Raw genomic sequence first — 23,477 nt, 5'->3', positions numbered from 1 at the left:
ACCCCCCCTCCTCCCTCCAAATTTGGCAGGAAGCAATTATCGGAATACTGTACTTGGCCCTCCTAGCTATTTCTCAGATTTGTGAATACAATATTGCAGAAATATTATCCCTGTGCATACATAAAGGGCAGGAGGAAGATGGGTGGGCCAACAGGTCCTGGACACTGACATGTTTTAGATGTGCAACATTTCCATTCCCACTACTGGTACTGTGTATACAACATACATTTAAAACATAGCACCTGGCACCCCCAAGGAATCATGGGGACTGTAGTTAAGGGTGCTGGGAATTATAACCCTGTAGACTACAGCTCCCAGTATGGTGTGCACACAGCCACTGGATATGGTCATACCAGTAGTTTTATTATCCACCCACAACACAGCTAGTTCTAATCCCCTGGAACTTTGGCAAGAAGGTAGGATTGTCCATTGCTGGCTCCAAAACTTGAGGAGCTTTGAACAAGATTCCCTTAGTGGGGAGGGGGTCTCCGTGACACCGTGTCCTCCTTGCCACTTTCACCATGGCCCCCTTTGCCCTCTTCTTGTGAGTCCAATCTGCAGCATTGCCCAGAAGGAGAAACCAAGACAAGTGAAGACTGAAAGTCCTTCTTGCTCTTGATACTATTTGGACACTTAGAGAGGACAGTTGAGCAGGCAGCAATTTCAAGGAGGAGGAGCTGGGAAAGAGGGCACTGGGGTCAGCAGTACATCCCCCCTCCCCTCCGTAGGATATGTACCTAAGCAGGTACTGGGTGATGACAACCGCTGGTGCCAACTGTGTGCCAACTCCCTCACCTTTCTCTTTTTCCTATTAGTTTTACTCATATTTATTGCTCACATTCAATGCTAACTAAGGGAAACATTGAAGTATGCATACATTTCAATGAACAGTCATATGAAAATCAGCAAACAGGGCCCAACCCAACCTAATGGAAGCACTTTGGTATATCATTAGTTTCAATTGGAGTAGTAAACAAGTCTTTGCTGAATGGTAATTGAAATCAGTGGGACCCCCTACATGGTTATGTGGGGCTGGATTATGCCCACTGTTTCTATCTCTTTGTCTGTGGATGAAGCATTGGCACAGCCTGGATGAACTGCACACTTTCTCTCAAGCCTTATAAAAAGAGGCAGACAAGTAACAAGCAAGGCAGTGGGTATATTTCATTTGGCTTATGGCTTGGGAAGAAAGCTCCTACCTATCTTGGCTGCTGCTGCAGCCATGCCTGGATCCTATTATCATGGCTGCCTTAACAGATGGGAGCAAATGACCATGCCATACTGTGACAGACAAGATGTATGTTCTCCTATGTATCCTAAGCTACACCTCCCTCTCCCCACCTCAATCGACTAGCAATAGCTTTATGTGCTCATTTCTCCCTCATTCACTTGACTTACTCTGCATTTAGCTGTGTTAGGAATCACTTCTCAATTCTGTTCTGCTGGCTTTGCAGTGCAACTCACCTGGGACTAATTCATCTGCTCTGATTTCATTGGTTCTAGCCTACCAGCTGCCTTTGTAAAACCAAGTAGGGTTAAGTTGTGTGACATCCCCAAGGTCCAAAGTTTAGAGAGGTTGGGTTCAGATTGTTGTGTTTTTGTGGGTGGAATTTAATTGTATACCAGCAATTAAAGTTGATTTGGCACGTTTGTGAAACAAACCAGCTTCACAATACACCCCGCCAAAAAGATGACTTTTTGAAGTAAGACGAGTAATGGGAAAATGCCCTGGAAAGTGCAGGATAACAATTGCTTGATGCAATGTTATATAACTTCCCTGCAAACAAATCAGAATGAATGCTCTATAAACAGGTTGTCTGCAAGTGACCAGTGTCTTTACTCTGCTTCCTATGCTGGCACCCCAGGGAGTTACTGGTAAAATATATTTGATGGTGATCTAGTTAATCCAGCTTTACCACCGGAACAAAATGTGCTTCATACCATAAAATAGAGATTCTGCCACCACCTATAGCAGAGATTAAAACAATTAATGTGGGGAGCAGTTACTTTGGTTTAGAGATCTAGCTAGTAACTTTTCCAGCTTTCAGCCTCTAACTGGCCAACTCTCCCAAAATGTTATCGGTGGTAGTAACTTGGTAAAAAAGACTACAGAATTAAATGTGGGTGAGATAATAAATACTATTGGATCATAGCACACAAGTAAACCTGCCCAAGAAGTTAGGTTGATTATACAGCATAAACACAGAAGTTGCAGTCAAGGAAATAAATGTATGTTTGGCAGAACAATCAAAACCCAAGCTGGGAAGCAGTGAGCCACCCAGTCTACAGGCCCCATTGCTATGCCAGCTCTCAGCTGGCAGAATAGTCTGGTGCCAGTTTTCATGTCCCCTCTGCCTTCTGCTGTGAGATTGTTATAAGTGCATTGCATATTGGAATCTGTAATTTAATACATGAAAATAATTGGGGAGGAATAGGGGGGAAAGGGTGAGGTTGGAGTTTTTGGAGCAGGGCAGAGTTTATGTTTAGTTTCGTGTTTGAGTGAGTTGCTGGAACAAAGAAACTTCAAGCATTTGTCTCTGGCATTTTGGATTTCTTATAATGCAGCTCTCTAGCAAAGTTGAGCAGTTCTAGAGGCAGTGTCTTGTGCCCCAATGCAGAGCACAAGTCAAGGCAAATTCACACTTGTTCTAGCAAGACAATGCACATTTTGCTAATTTGCTTGTGTCTGGAAATACCAACGAAAGGTGCTACATGGTATCTGAAATCTTTGCATTGGAGGCAATCTAACCAGTGTGGGCATAGAGTTACATGCAATATTATGCACTGTATTCCTAACTTTGCATGATAGCCTGTTGGTCAACATCCAGCATCTAACGTTCCTTGGCTGTGCCTGTACCTTTAATCCCATTATGTTATTTTATTTCTTGGCCTGCATTGCCTCTTCTATTATCCCTTTCCCCTTACATGCTGTTGCCTTTGGATCTTGCCCAGTCCTAAATATATGTACCTACCTTACACTGAGTCTACAAATTGGTACCAGTAGCTCTCCATGGTTTCACCAGCACTTGTTGCCTGACCCTTTCACTCAGGCTGGTCCAATGTGCAGCCCAAGGGATGACTCAGTGCCTTTTGGCAACATCTGACACACACACACACCTCACGCTGCCTTCCCAAAGTCAGGTAAACAAGGCGCTGGGTTTTGGGGAGGGAGGGCTCTAGGACCCTGCCAGAGCCTTGTGCCTGCTGGCTATGGGAAAGCAGTGTGAGGGTTAGGGGGTGTCATATTTTGACCTTGCACCCCACCCCCATGCAAGGCAATGTGTGGCCCACAGGTTCCATGTTCAAGTACTCATTCAGCCCAATTGGTATGAAAAGTTGGATAGCCAGACTTTAACTGAAGATGTCAGGGATTGAACCTAGACCTGCTACATGGAAAGCATATACTCTACCATTGAGCTATAGCCCCTTCTGCTTATCTCCCTCGCCACCCATCAGCTAAGCCCTTTCTATCCATTTGAGCCACTAACAAGCCAGAGTGCACGGGAACAGATAGTGTGGTTTGATAAATAGGGGGATGGGTTGAGGCTGGTTCAATAGGATTGCTCATAGATATATATATTTTAGCCGAAATCATTGAAGCTTGTAAGATCTGCCCTTTTGGTGACCCTTGTTACAATATATGGAATTCTAGGGAATTTGTGACAGGCTGGTGACATATAACTGTGGTCAGTAGGGTGAAACAGTGCCTCCCCCTGTTCTTTGCAAGCCCATAATGAATCTTGCTTTGACATTGCAAAGTTGGTGAGGCAGAAGTATCATCTGCACTCAGAGAAACCAACCCCACCACCTCTACCTTGATACAGATATGTGATCTATCTATCTTGAGACCCTCGATGTTGCTTCTTTTCTACCTCCTGGCGGTTTGCTTTCCTTCGGTTTACTTTTTACATTGATATTACCACATGTTTCCTTCCCTGCTGATGTTTCCCAAAATCTTGGCTTTTAACTAAGGCAAGACTGCAGGGAAAACGTAAGAGCTCTTCTATGCATTCATTAACTTCAGTAACAAAACAGCAATTCTATATACCCAGGGAGCAAGCCCCATTGAGTGGCAGTTACTTCTGGCCAGACATGGATAGGACTATACTGTAGATTTCTAGGCATTCCAGTTGAAATTCCAAGTTTAGATTAGAACAACAATGCAAGGAAACTTGTTTTTTCATATAAGAGAATGTAAAATAGCTTGGAGTTCTCGAGACTTTTATGTCATTTTCAGGAAGCTTGAATACCAGCAATCCCTTTAGGGGCAATATTTGGCTGCAGGTCCTGTTTGTAGATTTGAGGTGCCATTTTCAATTAATGCAAATATGAAAATACCCTTTTTAAAACAGGTTTTATTTTCAACATGGATAAGATGGTGGGGGCTTTGAATGTGATAGCGATCAGGGGACTTTTGGAAAAAGAATGGCTATATGTAGGATTTGGGAAATGACCCTATGTCTTAAATTCTCCTTTTGGATTTGCTTCTGAACAAACTCGCTTAGGGTTGCCCTGCATATGTGCTTTCTCTCTCTGATGAATCCTTGCACATTTGTTTTCCAAGCATAGGTGATATGTGAAGGACAATCTAAAAAGCACCCAATTATCAAATATGATGGGATTAGTCTTAGAATGCCAGTTCTCAATTAGGTCATCGTCACACTGTGTCTGTGTTGATCACGGTTTATAACATAGGAGGCAAATCTGTGGCCAGCCCTCCAGATGTTTGGACTCCCAGCTGCCATCAGCCCCAGTCATCATGGCCAAGAACATCTGGAGAGCTACAGGTTCCTCCCATCTGAGTCACAACAGGTTCCATACTGCTGCCTTACAAGGTTCAAATTCACCTTCATGATTCCTTATTTTGCTGTTGTGTTTTGAAAATTTTAACTCAAAGTGAAGTGATGGCTGCTATGACAAAGTCACCATAACGCCATTATTGGGTCTCTGTGATTGATTGTTTTAATATCATGACGGGTCATGTATGTGTGATGAATGGAAAGCCCATCACTCCTAACTCAACCCAAATTCTCAAGGGTATAATGAGCTGTGACTAAAAAAGGGGGCGGGGGCAATTAAGCCTGCTTGTAAATGGTTTAGAACATGTAGAACAATTCAGTGTCATACAATCATAAGGTTTGGAAATGTGCTCAAAGGTCATCTGATCCAACCTTTTGCTGATGTAGGAAAAAGGCTGCAAAGGCTTTCCTGATAGATGGCCTTATACCCTCGGCTTAAAAATATGTAATGAAGGAGAGCCCACCAGCTTCCTAACATTCTGTTCCACTGCCAAACAGTTCATACCATACCACCTGGACCTTATTTGGAGCACCAGTTTGGAGAAGGCTGATATAAGAGGTTCAGGGGCTGGAGTCACCTATCATAAGGGTACTAGGAAGAAACCCAGTAGTAGGAGCTTCCAAAGGAATAAAAGGGATTTACTGATAAATTACACCCTAGAAAGCGAAATGTATCCTATTTTCCCAAAGAAAGCAAACTCTAGTTTAATGAAGCGTGCACAGCTAAAGCACATCTAAATGTTTCTCTTGTTCCCGTTGTTATTTTTGCAAGAGATTTTCTAATTGTCTGCATACAAGACTGATGGTAGTCCATAGCATCTGTCTACTACTAACAGCAAAAATGAGAGAAAAGACTAATCATGCCTCCTGCCATCACATGGAGATTAAATGACACTTCTACAACTCCCCCCCCCCCTTTCAAACACCCGCTCCCGCTTTTCCTTCAATGAGAATCACAGGCATTTGAATAATAATACTATGGTCTCCATTAAGATGACAGTGGCGAAAAAATCAGCTCAAACCCTGTGATTATGCCTTCAATCTAATAATTATTTAAATACCAGATAACGCCTTTCAGACTAATTGAGGCCTTTCAGCTGCCTGCATTCGATTGCACTGCTGCATTTACTCCCTCTCAACTTCCTTTACCAAATGGGTCCAAATTGCTTTTAAAATTGCATTTATAGGCTACATAAATTACGCTGCTCTCTTCTTCCCCCATAAGCCACCCCACAGAGTGGACAGGCAGTATAAATGATTTGAGTTAACCTGCTTGTATTATCCTTGTTTACACAATAAGACAAACAGAGAGTGAGAGCATGTTAGGGTGCCGTAGTGTAGGAAATTTGCAGTGGGCTAAGACATGTGGAAGCTGAATTCAAGCTTAGGAGGAAGACGCAGTAACCTGATCCTGCACATGGCTGTTCAGTAGTACCTCCCATTGAGTTCAGTGGGGCTTATTTCAGGATAAGTAGGTGTAGGGGTGTAGATCAAGAGCTAAAACTCTTCTGGATCTAAAGCTTTTATGCAGCTACTGCCTTTGTATCAGAATATGGAAATAGCTATTTGATTTTATGATGGAGTATCTATTTATTCGTTTTTGGCCACCTTGCATATTTATAGTTAAAGAAAGATGAGGTTGAATTTTGCTAATATATCAGTAAGTGAAAATTAAAGAGATTAGGTTTGTTTCCCGAAAGAAGAATTTGTGAGATCCTCTATGATCAAATGGGCACAAGATGTGGGTCATAATATTGATTTGAATCTGTGGGAACAATTGTGGAAAATAAATTTAAAATTCATTGCTGGTTTTTAAGGAGAACTCCTTAAAAATGATCCACAGGCAGTACTTGACACCAAGCAGACTAGCCAAAAAGTCTAGATCCAAAAGTGACTTATGTTGGAAGTGTAAACAAACAACAAGCACATTTTACCATTCATGGTGGTCTTGTAGAATAATAAAAGAATTTTGGGAGGTGGTGTATAATGAACTTAAAGCATTTAAAAGAACATTTCCCCCAAACCCAGAAGCTTTCCTTCTGGGAATAATGACAACAGAAGACTTGTTTCAGCTTTCCCTAATCTGGTTCCTCTCAGATGCTTGGACTACAAATCTCACCATTCCTGAACATTGATCAATGATAGGAGTTAAGAGTCCAACAGCATCTAGAGGGCCACAGCCTCTCCATCCCTGGTATACAGTCATATTTTTTTTACTACACCCTAGAAGAGCAGAGTAAGAGCAAATGTCCTACCATATATTTTTCCTATAGTGTCTACATGTCTGTCTGTCTGTCTGTCTGTCTGTCTGTCTCTCTCTCTCTCTCTCTCTCTCTCACACACACACACACACACACACACACACACACACCTTGGTATCTGCTTTCACGCTGTGCTGTCATTTTGCCATTTTATCAGAGAACAAAGCTACTTAGATACTTTGGTTCTCTGTTCCAGTCAGTGGTGTTTATTACAGGTTATCATGCTCCTTTTGTACACTTGAAAAGCAGTTAGCAGCCTCAAGTATCTTCCTTAGAGCAGGAGCACCTGAGCCACTTGATTTTGCCCTTTGGAAACGATCTTACTCCTGTAAGAAGGAGGGAGAGTTTTATTTTGTAAAACTTCACTTGGGAAATTAATGAGAGGAAATATGTGAGTGAGGTTGAGCTGAAAGGTGAGCTGGTAACCTTGCATTCCAGTCCCATTCTGTTTCCACTCTTTAATTCATGTTCGCCTCACGGTAACTCTCCAGCTCCACTGCTGCAATCTTCCTCCTCATAATAGGAACTGTTATTTGCCTTTCATTAACACTGAGACAGATACAATGGCTGCAAATGAAAAGGCCTCCAAGAAGAGAAGGAGTCATCACTTAGCTGAACTGGCTGCCTGTTATAATTGCCCTTTCCCTCACCTCCCCCCTCCTCCATCATGTCACTGTACCCCAGGAGAGTCTTAGTTACTTTTGAAAAACACTTGTATCTTCAGCTTCCCTGTTTGGAAGAAATGTTAGCAAACTTAAAGTGAAACTGTTCTATGGCGCTTGCCTATCCACCCTTATCAGCTCTTGATTTTGATGTGGCTTGCTTGCAGCATCTTAAAATTATTTTTAAAATGGGAAACAAGAACAGAAAGACTGGACAACTTGTACACTTTTTCTTTGACCCATTAGGGAACCCTTTTCTAAGATCCTAAGTGTTAGCAACTACACACACAGACACACACACCCTTGGGTAGATGGCTAACATTGAATTAACCCTTCAGTTGCACATTGAATGACATTTGCTGCTGCTCTTCCAAGAACGTAAGGGAAGCTTGCTGAATCAAACCAGTGGCCCACCTAGCCCAGCATCCTGATCTCACCATGGCCATCCAGAGCCCTATGGGAAGCCCATAAACAGGACTTGAATACAACACCATTCTCCCCTCCTGTAATTTCCAGCAGCTGGTATTTAGAAGCATGCTATCTTTGACCGGGCAGGTGGCGCTGTGGGTTAAACCACAGAGCCTAGGACTTGCCAATCAGAAGGTCGGCGGTTCAAATCCCCGTGACGGGGTGAGCTCCCGTTGCTCAGTCCCTGCTCCTGCCAACCTAGCAGTTCGAAAGCACGTCAAAGTGCAAGTAGATAAATAGGTACCGCTCCGGCAGGAAGGAAAACAGCATTTCCGTGTGTTGCTCTGGTTCGCCAGAAGCGGCTTAGTCATGCTGGCCACATGACCTGGAAGCTGTACGCCGTCTCCCTCGGCCAATAAAGCGAGATGAGCACCGCAACCCCAGAGTCGGTCACGACTGGACCTAATGGTCAGGGGTCCCTTTACCTTTACCTATCTTTGACACTGGAAGTAGGACATGGCCAGCCAGCCAGCCATACCTTACCAGCCCTATTGCAATGATATTAACAATCCAGTAGAACTGGCTCAGCAAATTAGTACCTTAGCCAAACCACAGTGAACTACCTTCTATAATTTAGGACCTATAATCCAGATAGTGGAGCATCACCATAGGTTTCTCAGTAGAAGAAACAGAGCCCAGACTTTCTTTTTACTAAGAAAAGCGTGTTTTGTTAGAAGAACAGCAAAAGAAGCATCAATTTATGAGTTGGAGCAAATGGAGAAGGGGTTGGGTTGTAAGGGAGGGGAAGAAGATGAGCTGAAGTAGCAGAGAGAGAAGCAGGGCTTGTTTCTTATCCTTAGTCCTCTGAGGAAAATGGAGGAAAAGAAGTTTTCAATGGTAGATTAAATTCAAAGAGTGGGAACATCAGATGTTCCCAAGCCACAGTGGGGTTTCTATTGGACAGAAGTTTGGGGTAATAGGGCACAAAGGCAGGCACCCAACTGTGAGTTTCAAGAGTCAGTGAGACAGAGTGTCTGCCAGCAAGACTGCTCTCAAAGGCACACAGAATGCAGAGGCTCAAAGGCAGTTGTACTTTAAAGAAAACAAAAGACCAGGGTGTCAACTGAAAAGGGGCCAGAGATTCCAAGACAGTGATTCCAAGACTACTTTTTCAAAAGGAGGCTGTAGATGGGTGAACTCGTACTAGGCAGAAAAATCCAGCCGTGCATGGGGCTCGGTGTTGTCAGAGAGTGGCAGAGTATTTCCCTAATCCCAAGCCTGATGCTTACTGCTGATCATGCACATGCATGATTTAGTGTTATGTCTGAATATGGTGACTGTTGCTTGCCAAGGCCACTCGATGAAATCATGCCTGAGCTGAAATTAGAGCAAGGGATGTCTAGTAAACAACTTGTGTTCTTAACCACAAGTTGCTCCGACTGTTTGCAAATTTATTCAGCAATTCCTCTTGTGTAAAATAAAATTCTACCCTCCTACATTGTTCACTTGCATTAAGCCTCAAAGGATTTCTTTGTCTACTGGGGTCTTAGTGTCAGACGGAGGTTCAACTTTAGTGGTTACAGTAAGGTTTCGGCAATGGAAGAAAATATGTAGGCTCTTTCATTGTCAGAGATATCTATTAAGGTGTTGAATGAACCTCTGCAGATTAATCTCAACATCACTAAACATTAACTTCATGAGCCCTTTACATCTGGCATCATTTTATGACATACAGTATTTAATAACAGAAGCAGAATTAATTCTAGTGCAGGAGAGAATCTCTTTGCTGGACTATACAGCTTATATATGTTTGTGAAAGCTGACAAGAACATCTGCTTAAAAAAACAACTCGACAAAATGCAAAGGAATGATAATATGTATATTATTGTGAAACCTAGAGCTCAGATGCGGGTTCCTTGAGGTAGTGTTTTCAGATAGCATGCTAGAAGAATGTGATGTCTTTAGGAATTCTGCAAATTGTGGTACAGTGGTACCTCAGGTTACATACGCTTCAGGTTACATACGCTTCAGGTTACAGACTCCGCTAACCCAGAAATAGTGCTTCAGGATGAGAACTTTGCTTCAGGATGAGAACAGAAATCGTGCTCCGGTGGCATGGCAGCAGCAGGAGGCCCCGTTAGCTAAAGTGGTGCTTCAGGTTAAGAACAGTTTCAGGTTAAGTACTGACCTCCGGAACGAATTAAGTACTTAACCTGAGGTACCACTGTATATATATTTTCAGCAGCAGTTGAGTTGATCATACTCACTTGTGGATTTCAGCCTTGTAGGTTCAGAAAGTGGTATATCTGATTTAAAAGTGAGTGAACTGAAAGGGAAAAGGCTTGATTAAATTATATAGCCAAGCAATCCAGAAGAAGTTTCTGAAATCTACTAAATCTCTACAGAAACAGTATATGATAATATTACTCAGCTATCCATCTAGAACTTTAAAGTATTTAAAGCATTTCAAAAGGCAATTTTAGGCACACTTACCACAAAGGTGGGTCACTTATTATTCACATATTGCAGAAAGAAAATGAGACTGAGTGAATGGTGGGTTGCCTGATTTAATATGTGGGTGGTTTTTTTGAATCAACGATTTCTTCATTCCCAGCACTACAACATTACACCAGTTCTCTTGTTAGAAAGGACAGGAGAGACCAAGTGGAACAAGTGGGGGGGAGTATTAATATTCCATTTCCATGCAAACATCTAACACTTTAGTACAGAGTTTGCCTTGGTCTAGTGTCAGCTGCCAAGGCCCATGCTGATGTTTGCCCTAGACTTCCTGAACTGGGCAGCTGGGTTTGGGAAGCCACCATTTTAGATCTTTAAAGTCTTGTTGTCAGAGTGGGCAGCCCAATTCCTCCATACACACTGCCCAGGCTTGCACTCCAGGGAAGTCATTTTGGTGCTGCTAACACAGCAGTTTGACTTCACCCCTGGAGGCATACTCCATTGTCTCTCAAGACAGATGGCTGCCAACAAGTGCATGACATAGTATCACTGCAAGGAATTGTGGGAAATTTAAAATAGTGGCCTCCCAGCCATCTGTCACTGCCGCCAGGTAAGCCTGCAGTAGGGGTGACGCAAAAACTTTCCCAAGAACCTCCTTGTCCCTGGTTTTGCCCATGCGTCCAGAAACCCTATGGCTAGTTCTCACTGAGATGGCAAGATATTCTTGCCTAGCTTTCTTCCTGAAATGTTATTTTTTGTGTGTGCTTTAAGTCATATAGGCCTACACCTACAACCTGAAATTATACAACCCAAACATAGGTTTATTTACCTCAATGTGGACTAGGCCTCTGTGACAGCCGTTTGAAGAGTTGGACAAATCCGTGATACCATCCTTCCAACTTTATTTGTTCTCAGACTAATAGGAAACACACATCTTCACTACCACTTCCTTAAATGACCTAATTTACTTGCTGCTTCCCCAAAGTTTACTGTCTCTCCCTTACGCTGCTTCTTAACCTACTTTGCATCAGAACTGCTAAGTCATGAAAATCAGGTTATTACAGAAGGCAATTTTTATCTTGAAGCACTAAAACCTGCATTGTGGCTTCCTGTATTGTACCTTCAGTTCATCTCTGCTGTGTTTTTAGCCTGAGGGGCAGCTTAAAGCTACAGGTTTGAATGAGGCTTAGTTGGTTCTCCAGGGAGCAATCAGACTCCGGTTGGGTTGACTCACTCCATCTTTCTAAGGAGGCTAAATAAAGTAACTAGTGCTCTTCTAAAGGGGCCCATCTGTATCAGGCATTCTGTTGTGCTTAATATCTAAACTGAAGGGTCAAAAGGCTCAAATCCCACATTATTAAAAACCATAACTTACAGCTAGAACATATACAGTGTATTTCTTAGAAAGAAGGATAAAGCCTTTATGGCTTTTAATCTAGAAAACAAGGTAACTGAATGTAAAAGAGGGTTATCAGTGTGGAGACAATGAATATACACTCCCCCCTTCTTCTATATAACGTTAGAATTTGGGAGCCCTTTGCCTGAATATGTGAGGACTTACCGTAAAACATAGGTGGGGTCTTCTCAGAGTCTTTTCACGTTTTAATGTCATATCAGTATGCCTAATTAACTTATGGGATTCACAGCTACAGTGATGTGATGGTCACTAACTTAAATCCTTTTTTTGAAAAAACAAAGAAATTGTATGTCTAACTCATGGCAGATTGGCTTTCTCATAATACTAGAACCCAAGATCATTCAGTGAAGCTGATAACAAGTAATTCACACAGCACACAGATAAACTACAGCATTTTCTTCCACAAGATGTACTGGAAGTAATGAAGGGATAAGTCTATCAATAGCTATTAGTAATAATAGTTATTTTCTCCAGTATCAGAGGCTTCTTAATATCAGTTGCTCGAGACAGAGCTATTGTCCTCATGTCCTGCTTATAGGCTTCCCAGAGGCATCTGGTTGGCCGTTGTAGGAAACTGGATGCTGGGTTAGATAGGCCTTTGGCCTGATCCATCAAGGCTCATCTTATGATCCTTTGTAAGGACTATTGAGGATGACAGTTAAATGGAACATCCATATACAGCCCCAGTATACCTCTAAGCACCAGATAATGGACACAAATGATAGGGATGGTCATCATTTTCATGTCTTGATTTTGTGGTTCCAAAGATATCTGCTTGTCCCCTGTTGGCTATAGAAAGCTGGATGAGCAGAGCTCTCTGGTGAGATTTAACTGTGATTCCTGCATTTCAGGGGGTTAGACTAGATGACCACAGTTCTATAAGTCTATGATTCTATGATTCTAAGAATAATGTTTCATTTTAGTGAATAGTTAGAGATTTTCTGCAAGAGGAGAAAGGCCTGTTGTATTTTTGAATCGGCACCAACCTTCCTCTCCCTTTGTACCACCACATGCCTATTGACTGGCTCTCCCACCCTCAGAAAAGAAGAACCAGGGCTGCCTGAGTTACAGCAGCAAAAATTGTGCTCCTCCTTTGAAGTTTAAATGTTATTTTTGGCTCCTGAAACAGAAATGCATATTTTATGGAATCCAACAGTTTGACATGCAGCAAAATATGACAGAATGGGATGCTCCTGTCCAGGGTTCCAGTCCAGCCAGGCATGCCCTCTATATTCCCCCTGTCTACTGCATACCCTCCAACATTTCTCCAATGAAATTAGGGGTGTCCCATTCCAGAATGATAATTTTACTATTTATACCCCACACCTCTTACTGGGTTGTCCAAGCCACTCTGGGCAGCTTCTAACATATATAAAAACATAATAAAACATTAAACTTTTTTTTAAAAAAAACAAACCTTCCCTATACAGGGTTGCCTTCAGACAGCTTGGGGGTTGGATAACTCCATACCCTCCAACAGTCCTCCAATGAAAATAGGGACATCCTAATGAAAAGCGGGACATTCTAGGATCAAATCAGAAACTAGGATGGCTTCTCTAAATCAGGCACATCCCTGGAAAATAGGGCTACTTGGAGGGTCTGCTACTGGTTTTCAATTTCTCTAGAGCAATCAGTAAGCATGTCAGGGCCACTGAGCACACTCAGTCGTAATTAGGCTGTTCTGGAGTTATTGTACCTTAGGATTCCCCCCTCCCATTTTATGTACTTCTGCAATCCTGGAGGTACCTCCAAACATGGTGATACCTTCCTGTTGTGTGTGGATTTAAATTAAATAAAAACAGAGATATTTATATACTGTAACTGATGGCACTAAGAGAACTTTTAGTATGTATATGTATATATTCTTAGCAAGTATTTCCTCACCTGTAAAATACACTGCACATAGGATTTAGAATCTGAGGAGAGATAATTCTGGGTAATTTACTAAAAAAGGGGGGACAATGGGGGAGAGAAAAAAGAACTGCTTTGTTTGGATGAAATATTACATGTATTGAGGACTCCTGGGCTTATGGTGGCAATAATTATAGAACAAAAGCTTCTCATTTCTTATGCTATCTGTCCATACAATTTAGTGTAGCCAGAACTTTCTTCCATTAAAAAAGGAGCCCTCAAATTGTATTGGAACTGGCACTTGTATAACAAGCTTTTTGGAGCAGTTTGGTTAAAGCGTTTTCACAGGATTAAGTTAAAAGAAGTTCTGGTTCTCACTTAGCAGAAATCATCCTGTAAATAGCATTGTGTAGCTGTATTCCACAGTGTTTCAGGTAAGTAGGGAGTTCTTAGGTGAAAAGGGGATTATGAAGCATAAAGCATTTTGTCTCTCTCTTTTTTCATCCTCATGGTGTAGCTTGAGGAAGGGGGTGGTTATTTCAGAGAAGGAAAACACAGAGAGACAGCTGGCTTGTAATAACTTCATATCCCGGAAGGGTGGATAAAAGGCTCTCTGATGTAAGCCTGCATCACATAACCAGTGCTTTTCTAAGGCAAGCCTCCTATTTCCTAAGGAAATCCCAACCTTATGACTCCTAATTCTACTTGACAGTTGCCTGTGTTTGAATGAAAGGGAAGGAGAGGCAGGTGGGCAGCAGAAAGGATCTCTTAAAGGTCCTACTCCAGCCCTTTGCCAAACAGCTTGCTTATTTCAGTCCACACAGTGTTAGTTCTATTAACTCATACAACCATCTAGGCACATCATTGCTGATTGAAAAGTGTATTACTATTACTACCGTTATTATTTTCTTACCCACATATCACCATATGTTTCTGGGACAGTTTGCAACAATATAAAAATCTGATATTACTTATTTTTTAATTAAATTCATGCCCTGCTTTTCCTCCCAAAGGATCATTTTAAAAATCAATTACAAAGGCACTCTGGTAAAGAGGCCCATCTTCAGCATATGATGAAAGCTCTACAGTGAAGGTAGCAGACATAGTGTATCTCCACCACCAGCCTGTTTCAAACAAGCCAATGATTTGCAGCATCTGGATTTAAGCATTACTTGGCAAACACTGGCAAAAAGCTTGTTACCAGGCTGAAACCATCCTAAAACTGATTTGATGGGAGTAGATGTGTGGGCATGCAGCAGAGGCAGAAGGACTTGCATAGGCAGCATTTTCAAAGCAAGCGCCACTAGCAGAGCTCACAAAATGCACAAAGCATACAAGAACAATGGAATAAATTACTTCAACATCTTTTTCTTCCAAAGCACTGTGATTGGGCAGCTCTGATGAAATCAGTCCCTCTGATTAGGAGCTAGACCTGTAGTCACAAAAGACCTCCTACACTCCCTATTCTGATGTTTTCTTTGTATGACAAGCTTGCAGAGAAATGCCCCCAGATTAGTATGGAGCTCCTCCCTTCAGTTTGGGCATTTTGAAGAGATTGTTCTTCAGCTCAGACAAGTGCTGAATCTGTCCCCAAAAAATCCCCTGCTTTGGGCTCACCCACACTTCCATTTGCTCTGCCGCTTTCTTGCAGGAAACCCCACTCTTTACCACTGAATCGGAACAAATGATGATTGGCTTTCCATAGATTGCCATTTGTTCCAATTCAGCAGTAAAGAGCATGTTTTCCAGGAAAAAGCTGCAGGGCAAATGTAAAACCATTCAGACCCATGCCTAGAAAGTGCAGGAAAACCAGAAAACCACTCAGACCCATGCTTTCTAGGCACTGGACAAAGAGAAGTGTGGACGAACCCTATGGGGATTTGTCCAAATCCAAAACACATCCCTATTAATGTAGAATCTTGATTCAGAGCAGGAGATGGCCAAAAGAAAGAGAGAAGGGAGGGCTCACCAAACATCATCTCCAGCCCTAGGTTGAATTTCCCTGTGGATCCACAATAGAAAAAAGGTGCCTCATCCTTGGTGTATATGCATCTTTAAATGCACATGCTCCAAAAGTCTGATTAGCCCCCCTTTCCAATAGGCATCAATATGTGTGCTAAAAGATGAAAATATTACTTCCACCCCTCACATATCTGCTGCACAAACACTGGCATAATACTGATGCTTCCAATCACAACATATAGCATGGCTCCTCCTTTAGGTTACCTGAAATAGATGCTTTGAGCACTGTGTACACCAAAATCCAAGGGCTTCAGTGTGGTAAGTGGATGTCCAAAACTACTTGAATGAGAGCCACAGCAATTGCAGACTTTGTGTAAACAGCACTTTGCCTTGTCTGAGTCCATTGAGTGCTTTTGTTGGAAAGGAGAATTGCAGCTGCTGAACTCGACCCCCTTGCAATGAATGTTCTTTCAGACAGGTACTATGCACAGCTGATGGGCAGCGTACAGATCAAAAAAGGGACAGAAGCCGGTATTGAAAAGAGCATACAGCTGCTGCCTGCCAGAACCAATCAAAGGCTGCCCTGCTGTGATAACAAAGAGCAGGGGATGAGCTGCTCCTAGTCAGGGTGAGTGTCAGCTAGCTGAAAAGAGAGGAGGTGGCAGAATTGGGAGATTCCACAAGGCTTCAGCGCAGTGTTCAATGCTACGCAGGTTGTCACTGACAGAAACCCTAGGATACTGTTTACAAGAGGAGCAAATAGCTTTCAAACAAAGCACTTCACTCATATCTGACTAGCGGCAGGAAAAGCTTTCTTTTTACAGAGGCTCCTTCAGTATCTCTCAGAAGTTCATCCCCAACATTTGATTTAAGCTCCCTGACTTGCCTGGTTCAGTGTTATTCAGTCTTATGTTTCTGAAGCATTAAAGACAGAAAAAGCAAATAAGAACAGGGGAGTATATTAAGGAGCTTAAAACACACACACCCCAGTGGTGTCAGCTCAACTATTGGACTGGATTTGATTGATTATATTTCTATGCCACTTTTCATTCAAATGAATCCCAAAGTGGCTTACAAACAATAAATAGCAATAACATGATAGAACATAATAGAACATCACAAATACAGCATATATCATATGGAATAATTGGATAAAGCCATGAAAGGGGTGCCCCAGTGATGCATAGTGACAAAATACTTTATCCTTGTTCTAGATGGACAATTCACCTGGCCTAGGGAGTGAATGCGATGGTCAGGGAATGTCAGATAGCAACCGGACACAGTCTGCAACTGCTTTCAGTTTAAGCACAGGTATTATCAAAGGTGGGGCAGTAAAGTGGGAGAGAGGCAAGAAAAGAATGAGCATGGTAAGAGGGGAAAGGCTTTGGTTTTGTTGAGAGGCAACTTCAGTGCTTCTTTCCACGTGGCCCATTTATGGGAAAGGAGCGGAATGTGAAAGGTCCCATATTCAGGTCCAAGCATCTGCAATTGAAAGAGCCCAGGCAGGATGGCAAGGAAAGATGCCCACCTGATAACCTGAAAAGCTAATTCCAGGAAGAGTAGATGGTACCAAGCTGTGTCAACCAATGCTGTGTCTTGAAAGAAGCAGCTTCATTACATAATGTCTGTATGATTGTGTCTGTGTGGGAGAAGGCCAAAGAAAATATGTAGCGGCAGCCATGGGGAGAGTAAAGGTTACATGGTTATCTTCTAGGTAACTTTACTTCAGCTGAACCTAGTATCTAAAGAAATATGGTGTTCAGATGCATGGCTTGTTCAATCCATGCTCTTACTAACTAGACATTTTCAATAGATGTGCAAACTTTGCACTTCTTCTTCTGCAGAAAATGATATGCCAAATAATAATTTTGCACCAGTCTTCTTGATCAAGACAGTTCTCTCCTCACTTCTTGCTTTCCACAATGAACAGACATGAAAATGCTCTGGTATCGCTTTCTAATAGCCCAAGGCCCTGTCTGCACTTTCCCCTGCTGCCCCTCCATGCAAGAGGAGAGACATGGCAACACATTGTACCTTACAAAGCAGATATTCCCCACGATCATCACTTTCCACCTCAGAGCAGACCCCAGTGGTATCTATGAAGTGAACCATCAGGCATTCACTAAGGTTATAAATGAAAGCTCACACTGCAGTAAGTTGAATTCATGTCTCCTGGGACTCTTTGTCTTCAGCCAGGGGTCAAAATTCCCAGCATGGTTGCATATTGGTGAGTGGCTGAGACCACTTGATGCAGATTATGCAAGCAGGCATGGAGCCAGCCCTCTGTGGGCTTGCCAATTACAGAAGGTGCAGACACAGCCTAAGGCACCACAATGCCTGTGCATGTGAGGAATGTAGAAACAAACAGGAGGTGCTGCAGACATGTAAGCCATCTCTTCCTGATATTTCTTTCTCTTTAATTACATTGTAACCCTCATGGATTTCACAGAGAGGAAACCCTTCTTATTCACCTGTCAATTCAACACCTTGTCATAAGCCCCCCTCCCAGCCAAGGTTCTTAGATCTGATGCCTGGGTAGGTGAACTGTCTGCAAAATACTTGTCTTTGGGCTGAGATTGATTATTCCCTCCTGCAGCTGAATGAACTCATGACTCAGAGCATATTATGAGCAGTTAAACTGCGTAACAATTAATGCACAGAGGCGGAACAGAGTGCTAAATCCTGCAGTGTTTACCCAAATGGGAACGCTGTTCATGGGTTTAGAGATGTCCTCTTTTGATCTCAAGGAGTTTTAGTGAGTGGGTAGAGGAGTGTTTAAGTTCTTTCTACATGATATTTTAGGTCTAATCTCCCCTCTTCTGTTTTTTTCCTCTTTTTCTGTAGAATCATGTGAGAAACACTGCTGTGGCAAGAGAGACACACACAGGGAGTTTTGAGGTTCACACTCCCTTTCCTCCTCACTCTCCACCACAGAATGGAACAGAGAAAGATCTGGCCTCGGATATGGGACTCCGAAGACTCATCGGTGGCCTTGGTGTTTCTTTGCCTGGTTTTATTTTCATGGAATGCCACTAGCACTCCCGTCTATAATACCTTCCACTCTGAGAACCGTGATTGGACTTTCAACCATCTGACTGTCCATCAGGCCACTGGAGCAGTCTATGTGGGAGCCATCAATCGGGTTTACAAGCTGTCTGGGAACTTGACCATCTTGGTTGCTCACAAAACAGGACCAGAGGAGGACAACAAATCCTGCTACCCACCACTCATAGTGCAGCCCTGCACTGAGATCCTAACACTGACTAACAATGTGAACAAGCTGCTGATAATTGATTACACAGAAAATAGGCTGTTGGCCTGTGGGAGCCTCTACCAAGGAGTCTGCAAGCTGCTGCGATTGGATGATCTCTTCATCCTGGTGGAACCATCTCACAAGAAGGAGCACTATCTTTCCAGTGTTAACAAAACTGGCACTATGTATGGAGTTATAGTTCGCTCTGAGGGTGAGGATGGGAAGCTTTTCATTGGTACAGCAGTAGATGGCAAGCAGGATTACTTCCCCACTCTCTCCAGCCGGAAGCTGCCACGTGACCCAGAGTCATCAGCTATGTTGGATTATGAACTTCACAGTGACTTTGTTTCATCACTCATAAAAATCCCTTCAGACACACTGGCCTTGGTCTCACACTTTGACATCTTTTATATCTATGGATTTTCCAGCGGCAACTTTGTCTATTTTCTGACTGTCCAGCCAGAGACTCCTGAGGGTGTCTCCATCAACTCAGCTAGCGATCTCTTCTACACATCTCGAATTGTGCGTCTCTGCAAGGATGACCCCAAGTTCCACTCCTATGTTTCTCTGCCATTTGGTTGTGTCAAAGGTGATGTGGAATATCGCCTCCTACAGGCAGCCTACCTTTCCAAGCCCGGGGAGGTGCTGGCCAGGTCCCTCAATATCACTGCCCAGGATGATGTCCTTTTTGCCATTTTCTCCAAGGGACAAAAGCAGTATCACCAGCCCCCTGATGACTCAGCTCTTTGCATCTTTCCCATCCGTGCTATCAATGCCCAAATTAAGGAGCGCTTACAGTCTTGCTACCAAGGGGAAGGCAACTTGGAACTCAACTGGCTGCTTGGGAAAGATGTTCAGTGTACCAAGGCGGTAAGAATGTTCACAGTATTTCACCTAGATTTCCTGCAGAGGAATAGAAAATATTGTAGTGAGCAATATTGAGTAGCAACAGAAATTCTAGGGTGTAAAAACTGGTTTCTGATATCCTTCATAGGAACTTGGAGAACATCTCTTGAAGTATTGTTGCCTTCTAATTAATAATATAATCATTATTTTGGTTCAAGTAGGTTCAAATATTGGCTTCCTCTGTGACCTTGAGCAAGTTCTGTTTTCTCATACTCGTATGGAAAATAAGAACACCAATAATGATGTATCAGCCTCAGCAGGACATTGGGAGGGATAACTAGTTATGGAAAATCTTTTTGAAAAACATTTGCCATTTATCAGCATTCCTGCATAAAGCAGAGCTATTATCGAGTTATTTCTGCCATTGCTCCCCAAGTATCAAACTGAGAAATAGAATCCATTCATTAATCACAATGGAAAGGCAAATTCTTTTATGGCCAAGAGTTGTTCTTCTGTTATAGTAATGGAGGGCAAAACTAAGATGTAGCTGATTTGGTAGATTCCATTTCTTCTTGAAATCTGGTCTGAAGCCAAACCTGAAAGTGCAGCAAAGAAGCACCCTTCCTCCCTGAGCAGGAAGGTTTCATGCAAACAAGCCTGAAAGATTAATGGCCAATTTCAGTTGCACATTTTGGTCTTCTTGGTTATTGATTAATGTAGCTGGCCCACTTGGATAAGTGCAGAAGATCCAAGACAGAGAAAAATCAATTTATTCTGTAGCTTATTGTGGCAAATAAAAGAAACTGGGGTGTTAAGAGACATCCCATTTAATGTGTACATTCATGCAGCTAGTTGTGCCAGGGTAATTAAAACATTGTTAAGACAAGGTTCCTTAATTTCACTGGAGCTAGATAGTCATCCTGTTTGGTCACACTCATCATAGACAGAAGACGCTATGTAGCATTCACTTGTTATTCAGGATCTTCATTTTCAAAAATGCTCAAAGTTTTTATAGAGGGGGGTCTCTTAACATTTATTGCAGAGGTGAGGAACCTCAAACCTGGAGGGCCAGTTGCAGCCCTCCAAGCTGCTCTGTCTGGCCCTTAGGACCCTCCCCAGCCCATTGCTCTCACCACCACTGCTTTGAACCACCCCTTTAGCATTTTTGCCTGGCTGGAAAGTGTCCTTGAATTCTCATAATGCTTCTTGCTTGCCTGGATAGGGAATAGTAAGAGGTTTGTCACTCTGTGTAGATACAAGGGTACTATACAGAGGTAAGATTTACACCGGTTGTTCTATCCACATTTGCCTATTTCCTGACATGTGCCTCCCCCAACCAAAAAAATCATAGACAGAAGGCAATTGCCCAGAAGGCAATGTGGCCCTTGGAATGGGCTATGCTCCTGATTTATATGGGGGAAGGGAAATGATAGACAGAAGTGCCAGCTTATGAGGCCAATGGGGGGGGGGCGCGATGTTGCACAAGCGACATCCCGACATTGCACACGTGATGTCAGGACATTGGGAGGAGCCAGAGGAGGAGCCAGATGCAGCAGCTGCACTGTTCACTGACTGGTGGCTCCTCCTGGCACCACCACTGGTGGGAGGCTGTTTCGACCCTCCTTCCCCTCCATGGCAGGAGGAAGAGAAGGCGCTTCTGTGGTTTTTAGGCATGGGGAGCCCCGGCCCCGATCCCAAAAATGTAAGGGTTCCCAAAAGTGCATGGCCTCCTGGAGCTGATTGCAGTTCACTGGGTGCTTTGTGGGAAAGCTCTCTTAAAAGCAAACTGCTACGGTAATTCTTGTCATTAAAGCTGGATTGTGTGGAGATGACTGCATGAGAGAAGGAACCAAACACATTGAGAAAATCAGTTTCTTTTCTCCCTTCAGAGTGAAAAGAGACCTGTACTTTCTCTGGCTGTTTTTGATCCTATACTACTAACAGTTGAATCCTTTTCTTTCTTTTGACAAGTGGGGAAAATGATATAGCCAATTTCAGCCATCACCCCTCTGCCATGTCATTTGCAGAGGAAGAGCAGAATGAAGAGCTCTGTGTCTGAATGAGGAAAGTCCAGTGTACTAAGGATGGTACTAAATTCAATTCAAGGCTGATAAAATGGCTTAGGAGTTAGCTCTCTGCTTGGCTGGCTTCCTGGGTCTGCTGAACTGTGGAAGCAAAAATGCTAACAGGTGATGGAATAGGGGAATGAGGGTGGGGTGCATTTCAGGAAGCAATGCATCCTAAGGACTTTGAATAGCATTTTGCTTAGGTCTATGTACACTAGCAGCTAGTGAAAAGACAACAAAGCTTTGAGGGTCAGTTTAGAGCTAGGGTGGGGAACCTGTGGGGAACTTCCAGGTATTGTTGGATTATATCTCCCATCAGCTCCTGTCAACATAGCCAATGTTCAGGGAACATGGGAGTTGTAGTCTTTCAACATCTCGAGAACCACAGGTTCTCACCCCTGTGGTTATGATGTTTCATGGTGTGTGCAAGGCCTCCTCTTCTCAATGAAGGTAGGGAAATTATGAAACACAGAGGAATGTGAGTGATCAAACCTTTCCTTGGGGAAAAGCTATAGCTCAGAGGTAGAGCATCTGCATTGGTTTAGGGATGGGGATATTCCCTCTATGAAATTCTGGAGAGCTATGCCAGCCACTGTAGGCAATGCTGAGCTAAACAGGCCAATGGTCTGACTCAGTATAAGGAATCTTTGTTCCTTAGGTCCAAAGTCTGCAAAATGTAATTGAGACACCAATGGAAATGATATATGCAGTTGTGTGCATATGCATATGCACATGTACACAAGTCTACTTCTGCAAAGGGTTTTGTAAAACATGTTCTGAGGATGCCACCATGAACTGAATCTTCCAGGCAAGTCTTATAAGAGATCTAAAAAGGATCTGGTCTCAGATTTTGGAATGCTGCCTTGGGCCCAGCTGAACAAAGATTTGTTATACGCTAGATGTTGTCAGGTGTTGCTTAGGGAGGCTTAGCCTTATGAAGGTTGCTTTGTCTCCACTTTCTTGCCTGTCATCCACACTCACCAAAATGCCTTCTCCCTTTCAGCCAGTCCCAATAGATGACAACTTCTGTGGGTTGGACATTAACCAGCCACTGGGAGGTTCCATACCAGTAGAAGGGGTGACTCTTTACACATCCAGCCGCGATCGGATGACTTCTGTCACTTCATATGTCTACAATGGCTACAGTGTGGTGTTTGTGGGCACCAAGAGTGGCAAGCTGAAGAAAGTAAGTTTGTTCTTTTGACTCTGGGGAGCTCAGACCATGTCTCTTCTTTTCTCTGTCTTTTGCTGGAGAGTATAGCTGGCTTCCAATAGTTGTAGAGGCCAGTTTACTGATAAGTATAAATGTAATTTGAAAATAAAAAGGGTACACTTGAAACCATCAGACAGGTAAGTGTAATTTGTATTTGCTGTCAGTTATGCTCTAAAGTCAAAGCCCAGCCATTAAAAGCACTACAGAGATACAAAAGCCACTAGAAATGTAAAGACTCTCACACATGCACAGATTCTTGTGGGGGTCTCATTGCTTTACAAA

At 42.9% G+C, this 23,477-nt stretch overlaps 1 protein-coding gene across 5 annotated transcripts in view; it reads left to right on the top strand.

Annotated features, from left to right (window-relative positions):
- PLXNA2 (plexin A2) overlaps positions 1-23,477 on the top strand; it is a 398,388-nt gene that overhangs the window by 24,353 nt on the left and 350,558 nt on the right. For all 5 annotated transcript variants that reach the window (XR_013392973.1, XM_028734447.2, XM_028734448.2 and 2 more), the window contains exons 2-3: positions 18,662-19,940; positions 22,986-23,168. Coding sequence is in view for 4 of the 5 variants with exons in the window: in XM_028734447.2 (XP_028590280.2) it covers positions 18,753-19,940; positions 22,986-23,168 (1,371 nt within the window). In the remaining variant the exon portion in view is untranslated. The remainder of the gene's footprint in view (positions 1-18,661; positions 19,941-22,985; positions 23,169-23,477) is intronic.

This window comes from Podarcis muralis, chromosome 5 (assembly GCF_964188315.1).
Source record: "Podarcis muralis chromosome 5, rPodMur119.hap1.1, whole genome shotgun sequence".
NCBI lineage: Eukaryota > Metazoa > Chordata > Lepidosauria > Squamata > Lacertidae > Podarcis > Podarcis muralis.
This window is presented reverse-complemented; position numbering and strand designations above follow the sequence as displayed.